General features: G+C 45.8%; 2 protein-coding genes across 2 annotated transcripts in view; one reads left to right on the forward strand and one right to left on the reverse strand.

Annotated features, from left to right (window-relative positions):
* TLL2 (tolloid like 2) overlaps positions 1–10,055 on the forward strand; it is an 84,980-nt gene extending 74,925 nt beyond the window's left edge. The window contains exons 16-21 of the mRNA XM_053949288.1: positions 1,321–1,501; positions 2,772–2,897; positions 3,714–3,841; positions 4,612–4,825; positions 5,856–6,106; positions 7,253–10,055. Coding sequence (XP_053805263.1) covers positions 1,321–1,501; positions 2,772–2,897; positions 3,714–3,841; positions 4,612–4,825; positions 5,856–6,106; positions 7,253–7,387 — 1,035 coding nt within the window. The 3' untranslated portion in view covers positions 7,388–10,055. The remainder of the gene's footprint in view (positions 1–1,320; positions 1,502–2,771; positions 2,898–3,713; positions 3,842–4,611; positions 4,826–5,855; positions 6,107–7,252) is intronic.
* Positions 10,056–12,983: 2,928 nt separating this feature from the next.
* LOC128791516 (cytochrome P450 2C19-like) lies at positions 12,984–19,058 on the reverse strand. Its single transcript, XM_053949235.1, has 9 exons — positions 18,842–19,058; positions 18,341–18,503; positions 17,728–17,877; positions 17,261–17,421; positions 16,692–16,868; positions 16,050–16,191; positions 15,554–15,741; positions 14,243–14,384; positions 12,984–13,548 (listed from the first exon to the last, which is right to left on the reverse strand). The coding sequence occupies exons 1-9, from the start codon at positions 19,025–19,027 to the stop codon at positions 13,367–13,369; spliced, it is 1,491 nt and encodes a 496-aa protein (XP_053805210.1). The 5' UTR covers positions 19,028–19,058; the 3' UTR covers positions 12,984–13,366.
* Positions 19,059–21,566: the final 2,508 nt, after the last annotated feature.

Below are 21,566 nucleotides of genomic sequence, written 5' to 3' on the forward strand. Positions count from 1 at the left end.
TGGCTAAATCAGAACTGGATAAATCCTTGGGGTACAAGGAAGAGGAGGCTCTGTTTTACTGGTGGAGCTTCTGGTTGTTTTCCCACCCTCAATGTAATTACACCAATAACAGTGACTGTTCTCCTTGAAGTCTGCATTTGCTTTCTGTATGGCGTGGAAGGATTAAAGCTGTTCTATTATAAGTGGGTGCAATGGTTTAACCCAATCTGGCAACTAAGCACCACACAACTGCTCACTCACTTTCCCCCAGTGGAATGGGGGAGAAAATCAGAAAGGTAAAAGTGAGAGAAACTCATGCGTTGAGATAAAGACAGTTTAATAGATAAAACAAAAGCCACACATGCAAGCAAAGAAAAATGAGGAATTAGTTCACTACTTCCCATGGGTAGGCAGGTGTTCAGCCATCTCCAGGAGAGCTGGGCTCCACCACACATAGTAGTTACTTGAGAAGACAAACAATGTCACTCCGTATGTCTCCTCTTCCTCCTTCTTCCCTCTACTCACCCCCACTTTATATACTGGGTATGATGTCCTGTGTTATGGAATATCCATTTGGTCAGTGAGGATCAGCTGTCCTGGCCATGTCCCCTCCCAAATCCCTGAGCACCCCCAACCTCCTCACTGGTGGAGCAGTACAAGAAGCAAAAGAAGGTCTTGACTCTATGTAAATCCTGCTCAGCAGTAACAAAACGTCTTGATATTATCAAGCCTTTTCTCAGCACAAATCCAAAACACAGCCCAGTACCAGTCACCGTGAAGAAAATATAATCTACCCCAGCCAAGCCCCATGGGCTTCTTTTCTCTACTAGTTTTGCATAATTGTAGGTATTTTCCATCCCTAATAGGTGTCCCGCCTCCCACCTCCCCAGTGCTGCTTTTGCAGGAAAATAGTTGGAAATGAACAACGAAATAGAGTTCTTCAATGGTAAAGGAAATAACAGTAAAAGAGTCTGTTCTCTGCCATGCATGGTGGAGTTTGAACAAAGCATTCAGGCCTGAGTTTCCCTACTGTAAATGGGAGCAGTGGCACTTTCATAATTCAGGAAGCTGCTAAAGTTCATTCAACACTGTCAGGTTCTTGGATAAGGTGGAAATAATTCCTTTTGCTAAATTCAGTGAACCTTTGCTATTCTGAAAAACACACCCATCCTTTAAGATCAGGGCAGCAAGCAAAGAGGTGAAAAAACTGACAGAGGAAATTTTGGGCAAGTTAGGAGTGCATTTGAGTACAAGGCTGTTTCTGTTCCTGCTCTGTCCCCTTCCTCTGAAATGCTCTGTTCCAAGGCCACAGAGCTGAGAAATCTCTTCCTCTCTTGGCAGGTCTGTAAATATGACTATGTTGAGGTTCGTAGTGAGCTGGCTTCTGATTCCAAGCTACATGGCAAATTTTGCGGCTCAGAGAAACCTGAAGTAATCACATCATACAGCAACAACATGAGACTGGAGTTCAAATCCGACAACACGGTCTCCAAGAAAGGCTTTAAAGTTCACTACTTCTCTGGTATGTGACTGTATTTTTTCACTTGCTTAGCTGTCTCCTCTGACTGAACCTCTTGGTTTTGGTGAACTTTCTTCAACATCCTGTCAGAGCCTGACATGGTTCATTAAATCTAAAAGCAAGATTGCTCTGTTCTGTGTTACCTTCATCTTGTGTTCTCAGCACAGTGTATAGTCCAGTTTCATAGTGTGGTGTCAGCAAGATGCATGAATTCCATCAATGCCTCCAGTCCTTCTACAGCAGGAAGCAATGTAAAAGGAATCTAGAAGATTAGAGGAAAGCTTTTTCCTCTGAAACTAAAAGATACAGAAAATTTCCAGTAGTGTTCTATATAGTAATCATTCCCATCAAAGCAGCGTGTACTAGTGGAAGTTTTTCATCCTGTTCTCAATCCTTTGTCAGTGATGTATCTTGTTGGCAGGCAGTTCTGGAAGTTAACTATATCATTTGGAAGAAGAAATTAAATTTCATGGCATCTCTTCAGCAGAGGCCTAGGAGTATTAATGCTTTTAAGGAGAATGATCAGGCAAAACGGCCTTGAATTAGGACAGGTGCAGAGTAGAATCAGGACTAAAGGTTTGACTTATTTAAATTGAGCAGGAGGAAGGATGAGGTGGGTGTGATTCATCTAGAAATACATTTGGGACTGAGAAGACAGATGAATTTAATGAGATCTGGGGAGGGCATTATCCCAAGAAAAAGTAGAGATAAACGTCTCGTAAATTAAAGTGGACTGGAAACCATGAGCAGATCCTGTGCTCAAAAGTGAGATTGAGGAATGCTTAGTCCTGAACACATAGGAGTCAAGATCCACTGGAGCATATTTCAGCTTCAGGGAGCAGCTCATACCTTAGGTCTTCTTCATCACCTGGCTGTTTGTGCTCAGGCAGAGCTATTTAGAAACGGAAGCTCATGAGAGCACATAAGAACTTGAAAATATAAAGCAGATTTTTACCTTGGCTAGTGAACTCATGTGATGGTTTTCCTGGGCTCTGTTCTTAAAGAATGAGATGCTGATCTAGGTTTCTTTTAAACAGGAGTCTTTAACCAATAAACTTACATTATAAAATAGGACACATTTGTGATACTTTTTATGGAATGTGAGGCAGTTGAAGAGAATAGGATCTGGGCTAAAAAGCTGAATGGACTAATCCAGCAGTAGAGTTGGAGGTTTGCATTGCTATCTGCCAGCCTGGGTATGGGGCTCTCAGCTGGTGACTGTAGTAGCCTGTGTCACTGTCAACTCAGTGTTTGTTGGTTTGATCCTGCCCAGACAAGGATGAATGCTCCAAAGACAATGGTGGTTGCCAGCACGAATGTATCAACACCTTTGGGAGCTATATGTGCCAGTGCAGAAATGGCTTCGTGCTGCATGAGAACGGCCATGACTGTAAAGAAGGTAAAGTTCCCCACTCCTACCCTCGGGAATGCCAAGGTACTTCAAACACTGTTTGGTTCAGGGCACTTCCTGCCCTGTGCTGAAAGGAAGTTTGTACAGCATACCAGGCAAGGGTAGTGAAAAAGCCCCAGCTAGCTGCAAAACTAGCTAGATACAGGACCATTTCCATTCCCCAGTCTTGCTCTCTGTCTGCCCACAGGGGATGGACAGGGTGGGGATGAGAAATTGGACTTGAAAAAGGAGCAGTTGTGGGACATCATCATTAGACTGGTCACTGCTGCTTCATTTAATTATAGTGTTTGAGCCAGAAGAGAAAGGATGGGTTGATCTAACCACTTGCTGGTGCCAAAACTACCTTTCTTCCTGCACCCCTGTATCTGCTATGTGCTCCCGTGGCTTCCCTGTATATGGTCTCTGGTCCTCGTCTGACCTCTCCATGAGCTGATAAAGCTCTCCAAACTGGCAAACCAATGCAAGGCTGAGATAGCACCAGAGTCAACACTGTGGAGGGGTTGACATCATGGCCCTAGGAGCAGGGCAGATGAGGTGAAGGAGCAGGAGAATAGATTAAGGTGTGAGGACATAGGTTAAGTTAATGAGGCCCAGGGGAGTGAGATGGTCCATCTGCCAGGTTAGCTCAAAATAAGTATGGGACAAACCTACCAGAACTATGGAGTAATACTAAAAGTCTTGTTTGGTGACTGAAGCCTTCCATATCTCTGCCCTGCAGAGGGTCTCAGTGGGCAGAGAGGACCATGTAGGACACTACAGGGTTGCCATGTGAGACTTGCCCCAATGCCATTTCTCTCTCCCAAGCTGGTTGTGAGTACAAGCTGAGTGGTGCAGAGGGAATGATGAGCAGTCCCAACTGGCCTGACAAGTATCCCAGCCGGAAAGAGTGCACCTGGGACATCTCTGCAACACCTGGCCACCGAGTGAAAGTAGTGAGTAACCAGAGAGCAGGCGTGTGAGGCAAGAAGCAGGCTGGGTTGTGAGGAGCTGAGTGACTTCCCACCACCACTGTGTGAGTGGGAGGCTGATACCCTCAGGTCCTGTTTGGGGCTCTTGGAGGAGCCAAGTTTTCTGGAAGGCTACCCTGGCTTGCAAAAGCGCAGAAGGTCTCAGAGGGACACAAGGCAGAGGAGAGGCAGCTTGGAGGAGACTCCAGCAGATGACAACTGTAGAGTATTGCCCTCCATAAATGCCCTCCCACCCCAATACCCCTCCTTGTGAGTCACTCTGTTGGGGCCATATCTACATCAGGTGGTGGCTGAGCCAGCCCCTCTGAGGGAGAGGTGTCAGGCCCATTTTACAACATGGCCTGATGCAAATGGCAAGATATGCCCAAAGCTGTGCAGATGGCCCATGTATTGGGGGAAATAACCCCTGTACTCAGTGGAAGTAATATTACAGAACTGCCCTTCCAGTGTGCTGGGCAGAATTTCCAGCCAGAAAAATAAGGCTTGCAGTTGATAACTGTTGTCATGCACCCACGTGAAGCAGCAAGGCTGAGGCAACACAGCACACTGGTATAGAGTTCTGACTTTTGCCAGCTTGAGATCACTCTTGTCTGAAAGCACATTATTCTGTTTTAGTGTGTGGGGAGAGTGGGACAGATGTGCCATTTGATCTGTTTCTCACTTGGCATTTCACCCTATGCTAAATTGCATAGTCAGATGTACAGCTGTCTTAATTCTCCATATTCTTGCTCTAGACCTTCAATGAGTTTGAGATTGAGCAGCACCAAGAATGTGCCTATGACCACTTAGAAATGTATGATGGGCCCAACAGCAAGTCACCTATCCTTGGCCGCTTCTGTGGCAGCAAGAAACCAGACCCTGTGGTGGCTTCTACCAACAAGATGTTCCTCAGGTTTTACTCTGATGCTTCTGTGCAAAGGAGAGGTTTCCAGGCAAAGCACAGCACAGGTAAGCTGGTTGCCTGCCAATACCCCAGTGCCAGAAGATGTCATCAAGTCTCACTACATTTATTACAAGGTAAAAACAGACACACTTTTCTCCTAAATAAGCTTAGCCTAAATTTTAAGTGGTGTACATTCAGTTCCCAGACTGCCGTCAGTGCCATACCATAAATACCAGCTCCCATAACAGCTCAGAATTCTCTTGGTATTGGACATTCCTGTTCAGGCTGTTTTGTTTAAATTGGAGGTATTTGCTTGAGCGACAATCCCTTTTGTTCCACATCAGCCATTGGAAAAGGAGGTGATGCAATTTAGCCCATGTATTGGCCCACTCTCAGAACAGGCCCACGTTAGATTGATTATCTTAGAAGCAGAGCGGTGCTGTGGACAGACGCAGCTTGATCCTCCTATTCGTGGCAGCACAGAGGTGGGCGTGTTGTGCCAACATTCATTTCTTTGAAATCCCTGCCACTGTAAATAGATGAAACATGCTCGAAGTAGCCGTGCACATGACACTGGTGAATAAGTGTTTTCCTCACTGGCTGCAGGAAAACTCTGCTAAAGCACGCACGTTCTGCACAAACACAGGGCTACTTTTGTGCGTTGCGCGGGCAGAAAAGGATTGTTTTGGTCACCAGTTTTCTGATGTGCTTCTGCTTCCTGCTGACAAAATACTTGGGGTCAGAAGTTCGTCTACAGGACTAATACAAAGAGCAAAGTGATTGCTGTCTAATGCAATAAAATTTCCCAGAGTATGTGTCAAGAACCCTATCCTGCCAGTCTAAACTGATCACCTCTTTCCATGTGTGTTCTGTACAAAAAAAAAATAAACAAGTTCCTCTAAGCTCTGTGTGTCTTTGGATTCATAGGTAACTGTAGAATTCACAGATTTATTGTAGTTTGGTGCAGTGTTTAATTACCTTTCCTTTTGCACTTCAAGCTTGGAGGTCTTCTCTGCCCATGACTGACTCAAAAGTGGGATGAGTCTTTGTTGTAAGAACTTTGAGAGACTGTTTTGTGTCCTTTTCTCCCTTCAGAGTGTGGTGGGCTCTTAAAGGCTGAAGTACAAGCTAAGGATCTGTATTCTCATGCTCAGTTTGGGGACAACAACTACCCAGGTCAAGCCAACTGTGAATGGGTGATTGTAGCTGAAGATGGTTATGGGGTGGAGCTAATATTCCAGATATTCGAGATAGAGGAGGAGGCTGACTGTGGGTACGACTACATGGAGATTTACGATGGTTACGACAGCACTGCACCCCGTCTGGGACGCTTCTGTGGCTCGGGGGTAAGCCATGACAATGGTCATTTCAGAGGGATTGCTGAGGGTGGCAAGGAAGTATCCTCATACCGTTTTTGGATAGGGGCAGCTGTCACAAACTGATACTGAGAATGCTTTGTGGCTGGGTTTTGCTTCTTTCCTTTCCTCAGGAGATCACAGCCATTTTATCTGTTACACAGTGTTGGCTGGAAAATTCTTGCTGAATGACTGTCCTTTTTAGCCCATGAGACTGCCATGCTGCTGTGCCCCAGCACTGCCATCAAAGTGTTGTCTAAACGTGGGAAATGGCTTCCAAAGGCCAGTTTCATCCTCTGTTGCTTCCTGGCTCAAGCCAAGTTATGTTGTGGCCATGCTATGGCAAGGGTGAATGGTGGAGGGACTTAGAGCTGTGTGATGCTTGCTGCCTTTAGGATGGCATGCTGTCTCCTAAACTGTCACCTGCATCCTCATTACCAGGAGTGATTCTAACATGAATAATGGTGTGTGGTTCTTGAAATCAGAGGGTTTGTGTTGGATTTCTCTAGGCCTTCAGCAATGAAATGGAGATGTTTCTTATTGAATTTAAAGAGAGACAATCAGGGACCAGGTATGTGCAAGAAGCTCTCCAAAACTGGGGAAATGGTCTGGAAACCCAGGCAAAGGCAGAGCAGCTTGGTGTGAGGAAGCTCAGGGCAGCTGGGTAGCAATCTACCTACACTGATGAATGAAAAATGGCTGGGAAAGGGAAGCACAAGGAGATTGCAGCAGGTCACTACAGTGTGGGACATAACCAGAATTGTCATGTAAGATAAGTACCTGAGTTATTTGAACCCTGGGAGAGCATCAACTGCCAAGCAGGTTCCAGTTTTCTCCTGAAAAGACAATGACAAATTAGAGTAAACCTGAAGACTGGAACGAGAATATTCAAGGAGGCCTGTGAAAAAAGTAGCTGGAAGGACTGGGGTTGTAGAGTGAACTGACATCAGTTCACATAAAGAGCAAAGGAATATGCTTAGGAAGGCAGATCAGGGCAGGAGGTACTGAGCATTCAAGTCTTTGTGTTTACTGGGCAATTTGTCTTCACTGTGGGCTTAAACTCAAGTGTCATGGTGCAGACAGTTATTTAGTCTCTATAATTGATCACTGTGTACTGTCTTCTTCCCTTTTCTGCAGCCTCTGGAAGAAATCTACTCTGCAGGGGATTCCATTATGATTCGATTCCATACAGATGACACCATCAACAAGAAAGGATTTCATGCCCAGTACATAAGTACCAAATTTCAGGATGCATTGCACATGAGAAAATAGTTTGACTCCTCCTCACAGATATTTCCCATCTGAAGACTGAGACATTTAACTGTGATCTTTGTCCTTTTTTTTTTTAAGGCTTCTGTGCACTTGGCCAAAAGCAGTGTACATTATTTTCTGTAACTAAAACTAAATCCAGTCTCAAAGGTTTGCCTCTGCAATTATTAGCATGACCCTTTCTTGTTAACCCACCCAGGACCAAAAAATTGTCTTTAATCATACCTGCCAGGGCATAAACATTGTATTTTGCACAACTTGCCATGGGGCTGAATGAAGACTGAACTTGAATTGAGAATAGCCTTCGTCTCTTGCATATCTTGTTTCTAGGTGACATTTCCCAAGCATCCACATGAGCTGTCTGAACGTATTTTCTGGAGCAAGTGTTTTGGACAGCCATCCAGTAGGATTTTTTCAAAGGACTTTGTGAGCCACCCACTCTCCCCTACCTGCCCCAACTACTCTGTGCAATAAGAGAACAACCAGATGGCTGTGCCTGCATCACTCTTTCTGTCCTCTCTATTATTGTCTTGCTTATTGTTGAGTGGAGAGCAAGGCAGGGGACAGGGACAGTCTCTTCTAGCTACTTAGATTCCAGGCAATGAGGAGGACCCAGTATTTGGTTTGTAGTAATTGTCATGGTATATGTTGAATGGAAGTACTTCAATGCAGTGCCCAAGGCAAGGGTGGTGGCTGACACGGAAATGCTGTGGTGGGATGCAAGGCAAAGCTGTGTGCTGGTGGCAAGGCTTAGTAACAGGAGTGCTGACAGCATGCTCCAGTTACAGCACCGTGCAAGGCAGCCCAGAGGGCTGTGGCAGCAGTCTAGGCCCTGTCTTAAATAAGGAATCTCTCCTTCTCACTCCACCCATGCCTGCTTTCTCAGCCTTCTTTACACTGCTTCCTTTCTGTACTACCACTTCCCTGTGAGCCCTTCCTTTTCACAGCGGAGCTGCTCTCCCCAGAGCTCCCTCCCACAACCTAGGAGTGCTCTGCAACTTCAGCTGGCCAGAACATCACGCGGAAGAAAACGCTGGGGCAGGGGAAGTCGGGGCGTCCCTGAGGCGGAGAGACAGGCCATGCTACCAGTCAGCTTTGGTGATCTCTGGGAACCTGTCAAACGTGCAAGCTGCAGGCATGGGGCTAGGAATGGAAGAGCTGTTCTGGTTTCTGCTTCCTCCCCATTTGTCACTGGTGCATGGCCCAGTCTCTTAACTTCACAGCAAGGGTGCAAGTGAGGTGGTGACTTGACTTAGAGCACTTAGAGCTATAAGGCTCAGACATGTTCTTGTTTGCTTGTGAGAGCTACGCAGCCACAGGCTTGAAGAATTAACAAGTAGCTTTGTGCTTTTTTTTCAGAAAAAAAAAAGAAAAAGTGTGTTTTGGGGGAACCACTGTAACTGAGCAGTTGACATGGGAGGAAAAAAAATAATTATGAATGTTTCATTAAGGCACTCATGGGCAATTATGAGCTAAAAGCTGAGGTATGTTAGCTTTAATAAACTATTTATAATCCAAGGATTATTATGTTTACATAACCATTGTGCTGTCAGGCTTTGGAGTGGCACCTCCTCTCTTGTGTATGACTGTGAAGAAATGTGGGGCCAGTGCCACTGTCTGGCACAAATAACAATCCTGTAGATAAGGGCATTTCAGATGGATAATAAATAGACCCAACCCTCTCCAGAAATCCTTGAATAGAATATGGGCCAAGTATTGTGAATACTAGGATAAGCAAATGCATGAAAATATTTTCTTGCTTAGACCAAGAAAAGTAAAGTAATTTATACATACACACAGAGGATTATATGTATATAAAATGTGCATGTAGAAGACCAGTAGTCAAAGCCTTAATAAGTGTAATGTGAACAATACTGTACCATTGACTATAGCTTTATTGCAGGCTGTATAAAATCATGTTATCTCTATTTTAGTTTTGGGTTTTTCGTTTGCTTTATTTTAGCACTGCTTTGTTTAGTTTTTCAAATGTTGTGGCCTTTTTACAGCCAAAACCTCTGATCTCAAGCTGTTTGACCATGCAGGTCTGGGGAAGTGAGCTCTGCTAGATGGGGTGTACGTTTTTCCTTCTCTTCTTTGCTCCAGTTGAAGCAAAATTACAGTAACTCAGGTCTGGACATAAAATTGTGACATCAATCCCTGTGAAACAGAAGCAAAGTTTCAGGTGACAAGCAGCAGTTCAAGTTTCCTGATCTTTTAGTGGCAGCGATGACTCTAGAGAAAAGTGACTGTAGCAGGTTCCCATGTACATTAACATCTCTTTTCCATGTTCTGGTAATTTCCCATACTCCCTAGACTGGTTTGATGCAGATGCTTGCAATGTGGTTTGACAGATCTATGACACTTGTTAGTGTTCATCCAGGTGTCTTTTCTGACAGTGTGCTCACAAATATTGTACTGTGCATTCCAACCAATGATCTATGTAGAATATTTCTGCTGTACTGACTGGACTTTACAGTCAATAATTCTAAATGAGTGAAATTTTCTTAAGAAAAAAAATTGTCAAACCCTCTGATGTGTGCATATGTATTCTGGTCTTTGTGTGGTTTTACATTTCACTAACTGAAATAATTTTTAGAGGGGGAGAAGAAGAGGGTGTGGGGACAATCACAAATGTACCTGTGTCCAGAACAAATCTCTGCATTCATTAAAGACTGTGGATTCAGATGTACATTCTGTTGTATGCATGCATTTTCCACTTCCTCAAGGAGAGGAAATTTCTTATTATATTCCTTGTTCTGCCATGGGTCAGAACGTGGGTCTGTTCTGTTGTTTGGGTCTACTGCTAATACCTGGAAAGAACTTTCCTGTGGGCCTTTAGGAAAGGAATTGGCTGTTGCAATCAAGGGAACATTTAGAAAGTGGGGCAGAGAAACAAGTTGGCCAGCCAAAGGGCTACATTGTGTTGCTGCTACATGTGTTACTCACACTTTAGGGGGCTGAGATGCAGGTCTGCAGTGGTAAATATCAGGGATCTGGGAATTAGTCCGAAGTATTTTTCAAAGGACTAGCTCATTTGCTACACTACAGCCTATGGCCTTCAGGAGCAGGTGCCGAAGACCCAGAGACTTGAAACTCCTGTGTGAAGGACAGCAGGACGAGGCAGATGTTCCTTATTGCAAAGTTTTAGTCCACCGTCCATGGCAGCAAAATGCTGCTAATGCAGCACCTGAAGTGCTTTTCTTCCTCTTTCTGTCCCTGCTTGCAAAGGACCATGTCTGTGTTCTTTCCCTAATTCATTTATGTTCCACTACCCAGAACAGTTCTGTGGTGTGTGTCACAGCTACCCAAACCTTTGTGGTATCTGATTTTCCTCCCAGCTGTTCCCAAAGGCAAAGCAGCAACGGAGATGAAGTAAGGAATAAGCATCCCCATGTAGCCTCCTGCACCCGAGTACTTGGCACAGTATGACCCAGTGGCACAACTTCAGACAAAGAATGATGCCTCAGACCTGACAGGCTCATTGGTCTCGGCATCAAGCCAGTAGAGATCTTCCGCTTTGTCCTGGCATTTCCAGCAAGTGCTCTGGCAGATGAGGTGGTAGCCTTAGAAAGCAAAAGCAGGATTCCCCTCTGTGCCTCATTCTAAATGCAGTCTTAGAACCAGAAGCTGCCTTATTTGCCATGCAGCTGGTAGAGAAGATATGGAGGCTCCAGTGCCCTGAAGCCCAGCTTCCCAGGTGTGTGCCAGAGCCTGGAAGTTCTGGGACTCAGCCAGTTTGTCTGAGTCAGCCCAAGAGAAATGCCATCAACTCTTCCACTTTGCAGGTCCTGCATGTATTAGCAGGAAGAGAAGCTTATCCTAAAAGGAGCACTAACCCTGGCATTGGGCAGTCTGCTGTTACTGCATGCAGGGATTTTTCATGGAGAAGCATGAAATGGTGAGTGGGATTTGGGTCTGTGGATGGGAGTAGGGGGGGGAGGTCAGAAAGCAGGAGAGGTGAGGCCACTGGACCACCTGTCTATTGGTTGAAGAGCTCCGTGGGGGTGTTTAACCCTTCCGTTCTGTGCCCCAACCAGATCAATCAAACTCATTGCTCCTTCATTAGCTCTGCCTTTCCTTACAGTGCAAGAGATGGTTTCAAATACCTGTTTGGATTTTAGCATCTGCCCCCAGCCTTTCTGTCCTAGAGGTATTGTTGGGTTTTAGGGCAGCTGGAGCAAAGAGGAGGTTGGTGCCCTAGATTATGAAGGTGACCTCTGCAAGGTCATTCTTATGGGCAGGTGTCAAGAGGACACTGTCATTGTTCCAAATGACACAGCATTATTGCATCCAGCTTAGGATATGTTGAATATTATCCCAAATATTATCCCTTGTGTGGTTATTTATCCCCTGAGAATGTCCTGTGTTCTGGAGCTCTTTAGTAAGAGAACATTTTCTCACTGCCTTGTGCTTCTCATCCAGTTGTTTGTGAATTGTTGATAGATGTTGTTTGTCACGGTTTTGTTCATTGCCTCAGATGAATCAGCATCCCAGTGGGCAGGAAGGACATGAATATGAATCATCCCCTCTAAGACCTCCAGATGTAAGTCATTTTTAACTTGTTCTGAGCAAAGCACACATGCTGCTGAGTTGCAGGACTGGCTCTAAGGACAGCCTTAGACTAATGGAAACCTCAAGGTAATCTCCTCCCCATTGTGCCTGGGTCTCATACATGACTGCTGTTTCTGCTTGCACATCTGTCCATTTGTTGCAATCCCCGAGGAGCAGACAGCAATGCATTGCCATTGTTTTAGAGTAGACAAGCATTAGAGCTGTAGTCTTCATGGGAAAAAATGGAGGGACAAGGAGGGATGGACCTGAGATGTGGGCAAATGTGATACTTCCATCAAAGTAACACTAAACATTTCCAAAGGGAGGTGAGAATTCTTGCACACTGTTTTCTCTGCAGTACTCACATGGTCTCTGAGTGCCTTGTGACAACCAGTCACAGGAATTATATTTTGCCACTAGGACTATTATATGACCATGATGCAGGGGACAAGAAGTATCTATGTAAATGAAGATCAAGACAAACAGAACAAACTGAACATCCAGACACAACCAAAGGCCACAGGAACAAAAAAAGCCCAAGAGAAAGTAATCTGTGGTGGAATATTTTGATGAAAAGCATCTGGCCTCTTACTGAAAGAAGGGCACCAAATTGTAACTGGAGGTGGAAATAAGAGACACTACCCTTTTCCTAAATGAATTCATTTTAATAAAGAGCATCTAAATCCCTTCAGAGATACTGATGGTAGAAAGGAGCTGCCAGAGAGTTGGTTGCAGTCTCCAATGCTCAGGTAAGTGATCTCCTTGCATCAGCCTGCAAAAAGCATGAATGCATTCTTTTCATTTGGCAGACAGGCTGCAGGACACCCTTCCCCTCCAGCACCGTGAGCCTTCCAGACTGGTGGTGTGCTGTGACTGCTCTGGAGCTCCTTGCAGGCAGCAGCAGTGAGCACAGTGGATGACAAAGGCAGGATCCTTGCCCAGGAGGGACAGCCCTTCCCACAGTGTGCTGACCACAGGCTTTGCAGACCTACTCTGCACTGCAGCAGCAGATGTGGGCACTGCCCCAAATTAAATAACAGCTCAAATCTTCATAAACAGTTTTTTGTTTATTGGATCATGAATGTACACACATGCAGCACTGTCCATCTGCAAAGCAAGGTCTTGGTGGGACACGTGCTGCGGGAGCAGCCACGGGAGCTGTGTTGGTGTGAAAACCAGCTGTTTGATGCAGCCACTGTGCTCAATGATCCTGTGACAGAGCATCAGTGCAAGAGGCTGCAGTGTCACCCAGGGCCTCCTGTGGTGTGGTGGAGTTCTGGGAGGCTTCAGAGGTCTCTACTTTGTGCCCATGTTTGGACTGCGTTCCTGAAGGCCTGGGAAAGGTGGGCCAATGCTCCTGCTGTTGATTTTAGTAAAGATGATGTGAAGGAATAGCCAGCTTTAGGACACTGGAGAGTGGTTCAGTGCTTTTCAGCGGGGGACAGCACAGAGCTGGTAGGCAGGAGGTACATTGCCTGTCCCACTCAGAGTTGGGGTTATGTTGAGCTCCTGGGGATTGACAACAGACTTCAGAGTAAAGTTCTGCAAGATGGTGGCTATGAATAAGAATATCTCCATTCGTGCCAGGCCCTCTCCTGGGCATATTCGTTTTCCTGAAAGTGAAAGCAGCAAATAGAATTCAATGGATGTTTCTGAGTAGAGCAGAGTTTGTACTAAGCAGCTGTGTTGCACAGCTTTGTTTACTACACACAGCCATAGCAGTGAGACAACTGTCAGGGTTATCGAGGACATTTTCTTGAGAAGAATTTGCTGGCAAAAGACCCCTGACAGTTTGGATGGGTGTGTGAAGGAAGAACAGGAGCAGGAGAAGACTCAACTGTGTAGAGGACATCACAGGAGTCAAGATGAGAGAGAGCAGGGTGACATAAAGCACAGGTGAGAAAGTGGAAGGTTGCGCCTATTGATAGGTGAATGGTTGTATGTAGCCTAAGAGGTACTTAAAAGGTGCTGGGGGAAAAGTGGAGCTATCACAAAAAGATTTGTTCAGGACAACTTGGGTGGTTGTGTAGGAAGGTGACAGGTATTTTAGTGCCAGCGGATCCCATTCACGTCATTACATTGACAATTCCTATCAGGGGATGTGTTAATTCGCCAGGCCTGACAAAGATGGGAGATGCCACTGGAGATGGGAGCAGTAGGGAGGAGTAGTCCAGAGAGCAGTGAGCCCCAAGGAAACACCAGTAGGACTGCGTTGGGAAGAGGCAGTTGTGTGTTGCAGGGAAGGCTAGGGTGGTCACCAGAGGAGGATGCTGACAGAGAGAGGAAAAGAACAAACCTGTGCTTTACCTGCTGAGAAGGGCATGAAGAAGTTGCTCTTCCTAAAGCTGCCGTTCTTATTCAAGAAATGTTCAGGATTGAACTCGTGTGGGTTTGGAAACTCTTTACTGTCATGGAGGACAGAAGCGAGGACAGGGAAAATTGTGGTGCCCTGAAGTAATACAAGAAGAGCAGAACATGAAAGGCAGGCAAATTAGATCACTCAATCTGACTGCCTGCCAAGCTGAGATTGTGCTTCCCTGTATAACCCTACCAGTGCCTTTGGTTTCCCTTTGGGGACCCTTCTTTAGAGGAGGCAGCTTTAGGGAGACCCTACTGAATGTCACAGCAGTTGTTGGCTGCTCTTCCTGAATTCTCCCTCTTGTCTCCAGAACATTCATCCTCACCTTGCTCTGGTCATCAGGGGACACCCCACCTAATTCCTCTCTTTCTTGGTCTTTCACATAAATATGCTTGTAGATGCACCATGCCCCTTCTTTTCTGTGAGTCCAAAATATCAAAAGCACACAAGGTTGTGGAAAAGAAGCTCCTGTGGAATTCCCCTCTCCTTACAAATTTCTCCTGCTACAATCCTCTACCTTCCCACTTCCTGGCCAGCCATTAACAGGGGCTGGAGTATTCAGCAGCGATGACACAAGAGTTCTCTTCTGGTAACTCTGAAGTTCTCTGGGTCCTGCCTTATGATTTTACACAGAGAGCTGGAAATCACACCACCAGCAGCCCACGTACTGCTGTTTCCCAGCTGCCCACAGTCATCCAGAAAAGCAACGAGCATTGCTGCAGCGGGCCAGGCCAAGCCATGGGCTGCTTCAGCCCACCAGCCTGTCTCTGGCAGTGGCCAGCAGAGACTGCCTCAGGAAGTGTGCTAGAACAGAGCCAGCAGGTTTGGCTTGTTCATTCAATGCAAACATTACCTACAGCATTTTGTGGCTCACAGTCTTTCTGTGCTCAATAACCAGCAACTGACTTTGCTCCCAAGCATGTGCACAGGCTATCCTGGATGGTAGTGAGCTGCTCCTCAACTTTGCTGCCTTTTGTGTGAAGAATCACTGCTCTGGGTGTTTGTGAACCCACTGTACTTCCAGCACAGCATTATTAAAGCAAATGTTAAATCTGCAGAGCAAGGGAACAAAAGTGTTGGTCAGAGCTTCCGTTTTAGTCTTGGCCCATGGAGCATCAACAAGGAAGTGCAAGTCAGCTACAGCTGCTGAGGACAAAACCCTCACAAAGGGCTGGGTGAAAACAAGGTCAGGCCACAACAGTTCTAACTTGTGGCTTGTAACTGACAGCCTAAGAACTGCTGAACTTGAGGGAGCTGACCTTAGGAATGACGTAGTCTCTGAAGCTGGTGTCTTTGGTCACAGTGTGAGGGAGAGCCAGGGGGATAAGAGTGATGAAGCGCTGGATTTCATGGACCACAGCATCTGTGTAGGGCATCTGGGTCCGGTCAGCCACACAGGGTTTTCTTGATCTTCCTACTACCTGGTCAATCTCTTCTTGAATTTTCTCTGTCAGGAGGCACAAACCATCAAATGGGTAAATAAAACCAAACCTATCTAAGTAGGTTGCTGCAAGCTATTTACAAATCACAGATGGCAGGAGCATTAAGTTGGTTTTGATGTTAACTGGAACTCCACTGCTGCCCATGCAAAGAAAATTCTCCTATTGATTTGGCTAAAGAAAGATGTGGACACAGTCAAGTTCCCAGAGAGAGAGAGATAGAGAGATGAAGGGAAAATCTGGGAGGAGGATATGGTGTTAGTCATGTGCCCAGCCCAGGAGAATAGCTAGAGAGGAAGAGGTCACAAACAGGTACCTTGTATCTTTGGATATTTGAGAAGAATTAGAAGCCCATATCGTAGAGTGGTGCTTGTTGTCTCAGTTCCAGCAAGGAACAAGTCGAAAGCGCTTGTTATCAGGTTCTTCATGTGGAAACTGGAATTGGGATGATCTTTCTCCTAAGGAAAAGGCTTTTGTTTTTCCTCTGGCTGAGCTGAGAGAAGTGGCCCTTTCTCATTCCAGACCTTCCTTTTCTCCTAGAGCTGTGGCATTTCTCTGCTAAGGTGCAGCAGCCATCTGGGGCATTGCAATGCTACCTTGAGCAGTAAACTCAATACCAGCCTTCTTTTAAGCTGTGCACTGAATGGCACTCTACTGCTTGTTTGCTGTGTCAAATGCTTTCCAGACTGGTCTGCAAGACCAGACTGAAAAAGTCCCTTTGTTTTGTTGAAAGCAGAGGAAGCTCTCCCTCTCCAAACAGCTGCAGGTAGTGGTGGCTGGTGAGCACGCAGACCCAGAGCTAAAAGCCCTAATACAGGCAATATCTGGGGTATTGTTGCTGTTTTCCCATTGCACAGCTGACTGGGAAGGGGTTATCCCCATGTCTGTGTTATTTATGAGAGGGAAGGACTCAGCATAGGTGTGTTTGAGGACAAGCTGGGGCCATCTGTCTCCTTACCTCCTGCATTTTGCAGAGGAAACAGTCGATGAAATCCTGAGGGGAGCTGGGATCTAGGGAGGCTTGGTGCAACTTCACCTCCTCTGCTACAAAGGCTTTTAGAGCATCAAATTCTCCAAATATATTGTTGTGCGGGCCAGGCAGGTAATCCAGGATATTTGAGAACATCTGGTAGAGCTGGAAGGAAAGAAACAGGAAAGTCCCTAGTTTGAAATTTGCCCCATCTTTTGATGTCACCCAAAAGCCCAGGAATGCCACAACCCTGTCAATTGAGCCAAGCAGAAGGACTATGAGGCTGGGCAGTCCGGCAGGGCTTGCTTTGTAGCAGTAGCAGTAGGAACCTTAGAAGTGGAGAAGAGAGGTGTCCAGGACTATTGGGAAGCTGCACTTAGCTGGCAAAGCCAATTCCAGCTTTGGTGAGGGAGTTTCTTGCGCTTGAATGAAATGCCTTCAGTGCAGCAGAGCATTGATAGGGTCCTACTTAGAAGATTGAAATGGAACTTCATTGGGAAGGAGCCTCCTGCTCCCCTGGGAGAATGTTGCCACTGTGAAATGCCTACTGAATGTACCTGTCCCCAGCGGGAGTTCATCATCTCAAAGATGTTGTTCATGTTGTTCATCAGAGCCAGGAACTTCTTGTCTTTATAATCATATCGTCTACCAAAGACGATGGAGCATATGACATTGGAGACAGAACAGCTCAGCATAAAGGTTGGGTCAAAAGGTGTTCCTGTGATTTCAGAAAAGTTACAGACTATTAAAAAAAAAACCCATGAAATGTTGTATGTCTACTTATGGTTACTGTGGTTAATCTGAACTCTGGTTTTTAGTGGAAATATCAGATCAGTCTCTGAGTGACACAGAAGGGTCCTCCAAACAGAACAAAACATGATCACAAAATTATTACGACTTCGTAATGAGGGATAGCTGGTGCATGGACCAAATCCATAGGAACTTCATTCCATGCTAAAGCTGTGAGCTCCCTTAATACAGCCTATTTTTTTCAAATATAAAATCTATTAAAAATGGACTGTACCCTTTGTTTTGTTGATCTCTTCCAGCAAGTAGTCAGATTCCTCCTGTATCCTCTCTTCAATGCTCCTCTTCCCCATTCCAAAGTTCCGCAGAGTGGTGAGAGAAAACCGTCGGACTTGTAACCATAGCTCGTTGTTGCTAAAAACAATCCCTGCAGAAGAAGGAAGAGGAAAGATCTGTCTTGGCCATGCTGCATGTGAGATGAACAGTGGCTCATGGTGACAGTGAATCCTGTCCCTGGAGAGCACTGACATGGTAGCATCAGAGCGTACTGTGGTTTGGAGGTTCTGTAGTCCAACTGCCTACTTTTGACCTTCTCCACTACATACCCAACATCCTTGTGAATAATTCATCACTCACCCATACACAATTTCCCTTGCTGCAGCCGGTGGCTTGCCATTTCCCTGCCCATCTTTGAGAGCAATCTGGCTCCCCTTCTCTGCCACCTCACACCCTTTGAGTGGCTGTAGCCTTCTCTGGCTTTCCCTCTCCAGGTGGGTTGCACTCACCCCTTACAGTTTTCCCTCATGCAAGGTACACTCCAGCTCTAATCTGCTGAACACATCCTCAGCCCTTCCCTTCTCCTTCAGAAGGAGCTCAGTCAGCAAACATACCTAATCCCTTGTTAGCCCTGTCTCCAATTGGCATGTGTCCTCTGGCAGTAAACTCATCTGCACGATCGACCAAAGCTTCTTTCACCACATCGTGTCCGTGCAGCACCACCACTGGGTCAGAGCCCAGGTGCACTGTGAACACAGGTCCATACTCTTCACTGAGCTGTAAAAAGGCAAGAGAGAACGTGGCCATGGAGCATATAGTGAGGAAGAGTGGGAAAGCCTCCTTGCTCCTGCCTCCCACAGCAGGCAGTTAGCCTCACACATTGGTAATACCAAGATTTGGTTCTCGCATGATAAATGTGGCTGTGGCTGTTGATCCCACTTATCAGGCCCTGAACAACATGGCAACAGCATTGAGGGGAAGCAGCTGCAATCCCCATGACTTTTCTGCTCCTCTGGAATGGCAAATTATTGAGCCATAGCCACAGGTTGACCCCATGCACAGGTCCCACACATTTCTCGCCTACAGCAGAAAGAGAGAAGAAGACGTGGCCTTACCTTCTGGAGGGTTTTGGTCATGTTACTTGGTTTCACCTGCAGCAGGTTACCTAGAATGGGAAGGGGAGCTGGTCCTGGAGGCATCTTCCCCTTTCCAGACCTTCCTTTCCATGCTGCAAAGGAGAGCAGGCAAGCAATGCAAACCAGGAGGACAACAGTGACTCCTCCCAGGAGCTCCATTTTCATCTGTGGCACAAGAGGGAGTGACTCTGGCTGTCAGAATCTGAGTTTATATACCAAAGGTCTGTGTTAGCTCAAGAGCAGGTTTTGGGTCACATAGCTGTGTCAGTCAATGTTTGCTAGTCAATCATTTGTTAGATTGACCTGTGTTATGAAACTAAGAGCTTTATTGGTATTAATTATTCATTGAAGACACACCTTATCACAAACAACTGCAGATGCCAACAGAGATTAGGAAATCTGTAATGTGCTCATAAAACTTGTTTTGTTTTACCTAGACTTAATTGATAAAGAAATCATGCTAGGGATACGCTCTCCTACTGAGGCATTCACAGATATTCACTGTCACAAGAGCATCTGCCAAGTACTTCAGAGACATTTAGGTTTTCTGTTCTTCAGTATTGATTGTGCAAGCCCTCAGTGGTATGAACCATCCTTCATTGTTCCTGACATCTTCCTGATGTTATTAGTAAAGTTCACACTGCATGTGATTTGCCAAAGGACATGCAACTGTGTTTTCCTCAGCAACTGCACAGCAATAGCCTCAGTCTCTCTCCCTAGGGGTGTCTGGCTTCACAAGAGAGGAAAGTATAAAATATCTATCCAGCAAGGCTAGAAAGGTCTGCAGACATGACAATAGACAAGAAAGGACTTGCTGGGTGAGACAAAATGAAGATATCAGAAAAGGGGATGAGACCTTGAGTCTCTGACCTCTTCAAGGACTGCTAGAGAAGAAAAAGAGAAAAATAGGCAGAGAAGAGAGAAACCCAGAACTTGAGAGAGTCTCTTGGAAATGGCTTTCCAAGCTGGGACAGAGATGCACTTGTCCGAGGCTGTGTATAGGCCATTGCAACCTGGCAACTAGTCCTTGTACTTACCAAAGCAGCTCATCCAACCTACTGCTGGAAGATGGCATGCGCAGACTCTTGTTTTGTTGATGTATGACTCCACTATGAGGAACTAGTGCCCTGGAAGTTCCCTAGGTGTTCTGGGAGACAGCAGAGCATGTCTGGTGTGTTGCAAGGGATTAAAAAAGAGCTGGAGTCTTCCTGCCCAAGACTGCGCAGGGCCTGCGCACTGTCAGTCCCAAGGGCAGTGGCAAGGGCTGCTAGAAACCCTCAGGGTTGTGCTCAGCTTGTTCAATCTGGCCTTAACCCTCCGTCTCTCCTGAGCTGTGACACATTTGCAGGCAAAACTGATCAGAAGGTGTTGCAAGGATAGGGGATGTGGGACTTGGTGGGAATTAGCAAGAGGCCTGGGTGAACTGACTGCTCTGTTGGGGCATGCTGTGTTTCCTGCACAGCAGTGTGTAAATGTGAGTTTCCCTTTCATTCAGAGGAGCTAGTGAAGCTCTCCATCCCTTGCAAAAGATTTTGTACCTTCCCTACAGAAGGGAGTTCTAAGTCATTGTTGTTCTCTTGGATAGGTGCAATAATTTTCTAGTTGTTAATTTTAAATCTTATTTTACTTCTTAGAGAGCCATACTCAATATTTAGGTGGAAAAACTGAATTGCCAACAGCTTTTGGCTAGTTGCTGGTCTGCTGGCCAAATTCCTGCATCAGCTCAGATGCTGTCAGGGCAATTCATGGAAGTTCATGTAGCTTCATGGACTTTCATCTAATGAAAGGGAAGTTCATGAGAGTTTGCACTTCCACATGAGGTAGCTGCCAGCTAGCAGCATTCATGACCTTATCACCTTGTCTACAAAGTTCCCTTTTTCCCATGACACTCATTGGTCAGGCTAGTGGTCCACAGAGAGGTTTTCTTCACTTACCTTCATCCTCTGCATGTCCTTCCTGTCTGTGATAGTCTTGGCTGCTATCTAAATTGGTGCTTACAGCTGGGTCACTGTAATGCATGAGAACTATCAAATGGGTGAGGAAAAGATTGCTGAGGAAGAGACCCGCGTGTTCCATTTCAGCTAGGCTGCTTTCTGCTTTCCACTTTCCATAACAACTTCTTTCAAACAAAACATTTCATTTCCCTGAATTTCAGGCTCATTTGAAGAGCCTCCCATCCCTACATCCTCAAACACAGCTATTTGGTGTCTGTTTAGGAACTAAGAAAGACCAGTTACCTGAAACCGTTCTCAACACAGGTACTCCTTGGTGGATCTACAGCACTCCTGGGGTTGTTTCATGTAGAATTATTCTTCAAATCCATGTAGACATTTTTGCTGTCAGCAGAAGTAAAGTATGGATGGGTTAAAGTATAATGAAAGTACTTCCCTATAGCTCCAAAGTACTTTACTGATTTTTACCCAATTATCAGCAGGTCATGCAGTCAAAAGAAGCATTTGGCAATCATTCATTGCTGATGCGCTTTGGGCACGCACAGTGCTCAGCTTCTAAAGAGATGAAGCCTCCCTCCCTGCCAAAGTCCAAATGTTTTCCCTGCGTATCTCTCCACTGTTGTTGTGCCTAGGCAGGCGCTGTGGGGATCACAGTTGGTTCATGAGGGCTGCTCAAGCCTCAGCCACGCAGACAGCCTGCCAAGATCCATTGTCTCTATCTCCTGTTGCGCAGTGCTGCTGACAAGGTCTTA

Source organism: Vidua chalybeata, chromosome 8 (assembly GCF_026979565.1).
Source record: "Vidua chalybeata isolate OUT-0048 chromosome 8, bVidCha1 merged haplotype, whole genome shotgun sequence".
Taxonomy (NCBI): domain Eukaryota; kingdom Metazoa; phylum Chordata; class Aves; order Passeriformes; family Viduidae; genus Vidua; species Vidua chalybeata.

Coding starts and splice junctions, on each gene's coding strand:
- LOC128791516 (XM_053949235.1), bottom strand. CDS start 19,027: ATGAAAATGGAGCTCCTGGGAGGAGTCACTGTTGTCCTCCTGGTTTGC. Junction 17,878..18,340: donor CAGGGCTAACAAGGGATTAG/GTATGTTTGCTG, acceptor CTTCTTCTGCAG/GGATTGTTTTTAGCAACAAC. Junction 15,742..16,049: donor CAAATATCCAAAGATACAAG/GTACCTGTTTGT, acceptor GCCTCCTGACAG/AGAAAATTCAAGAAGAGATT.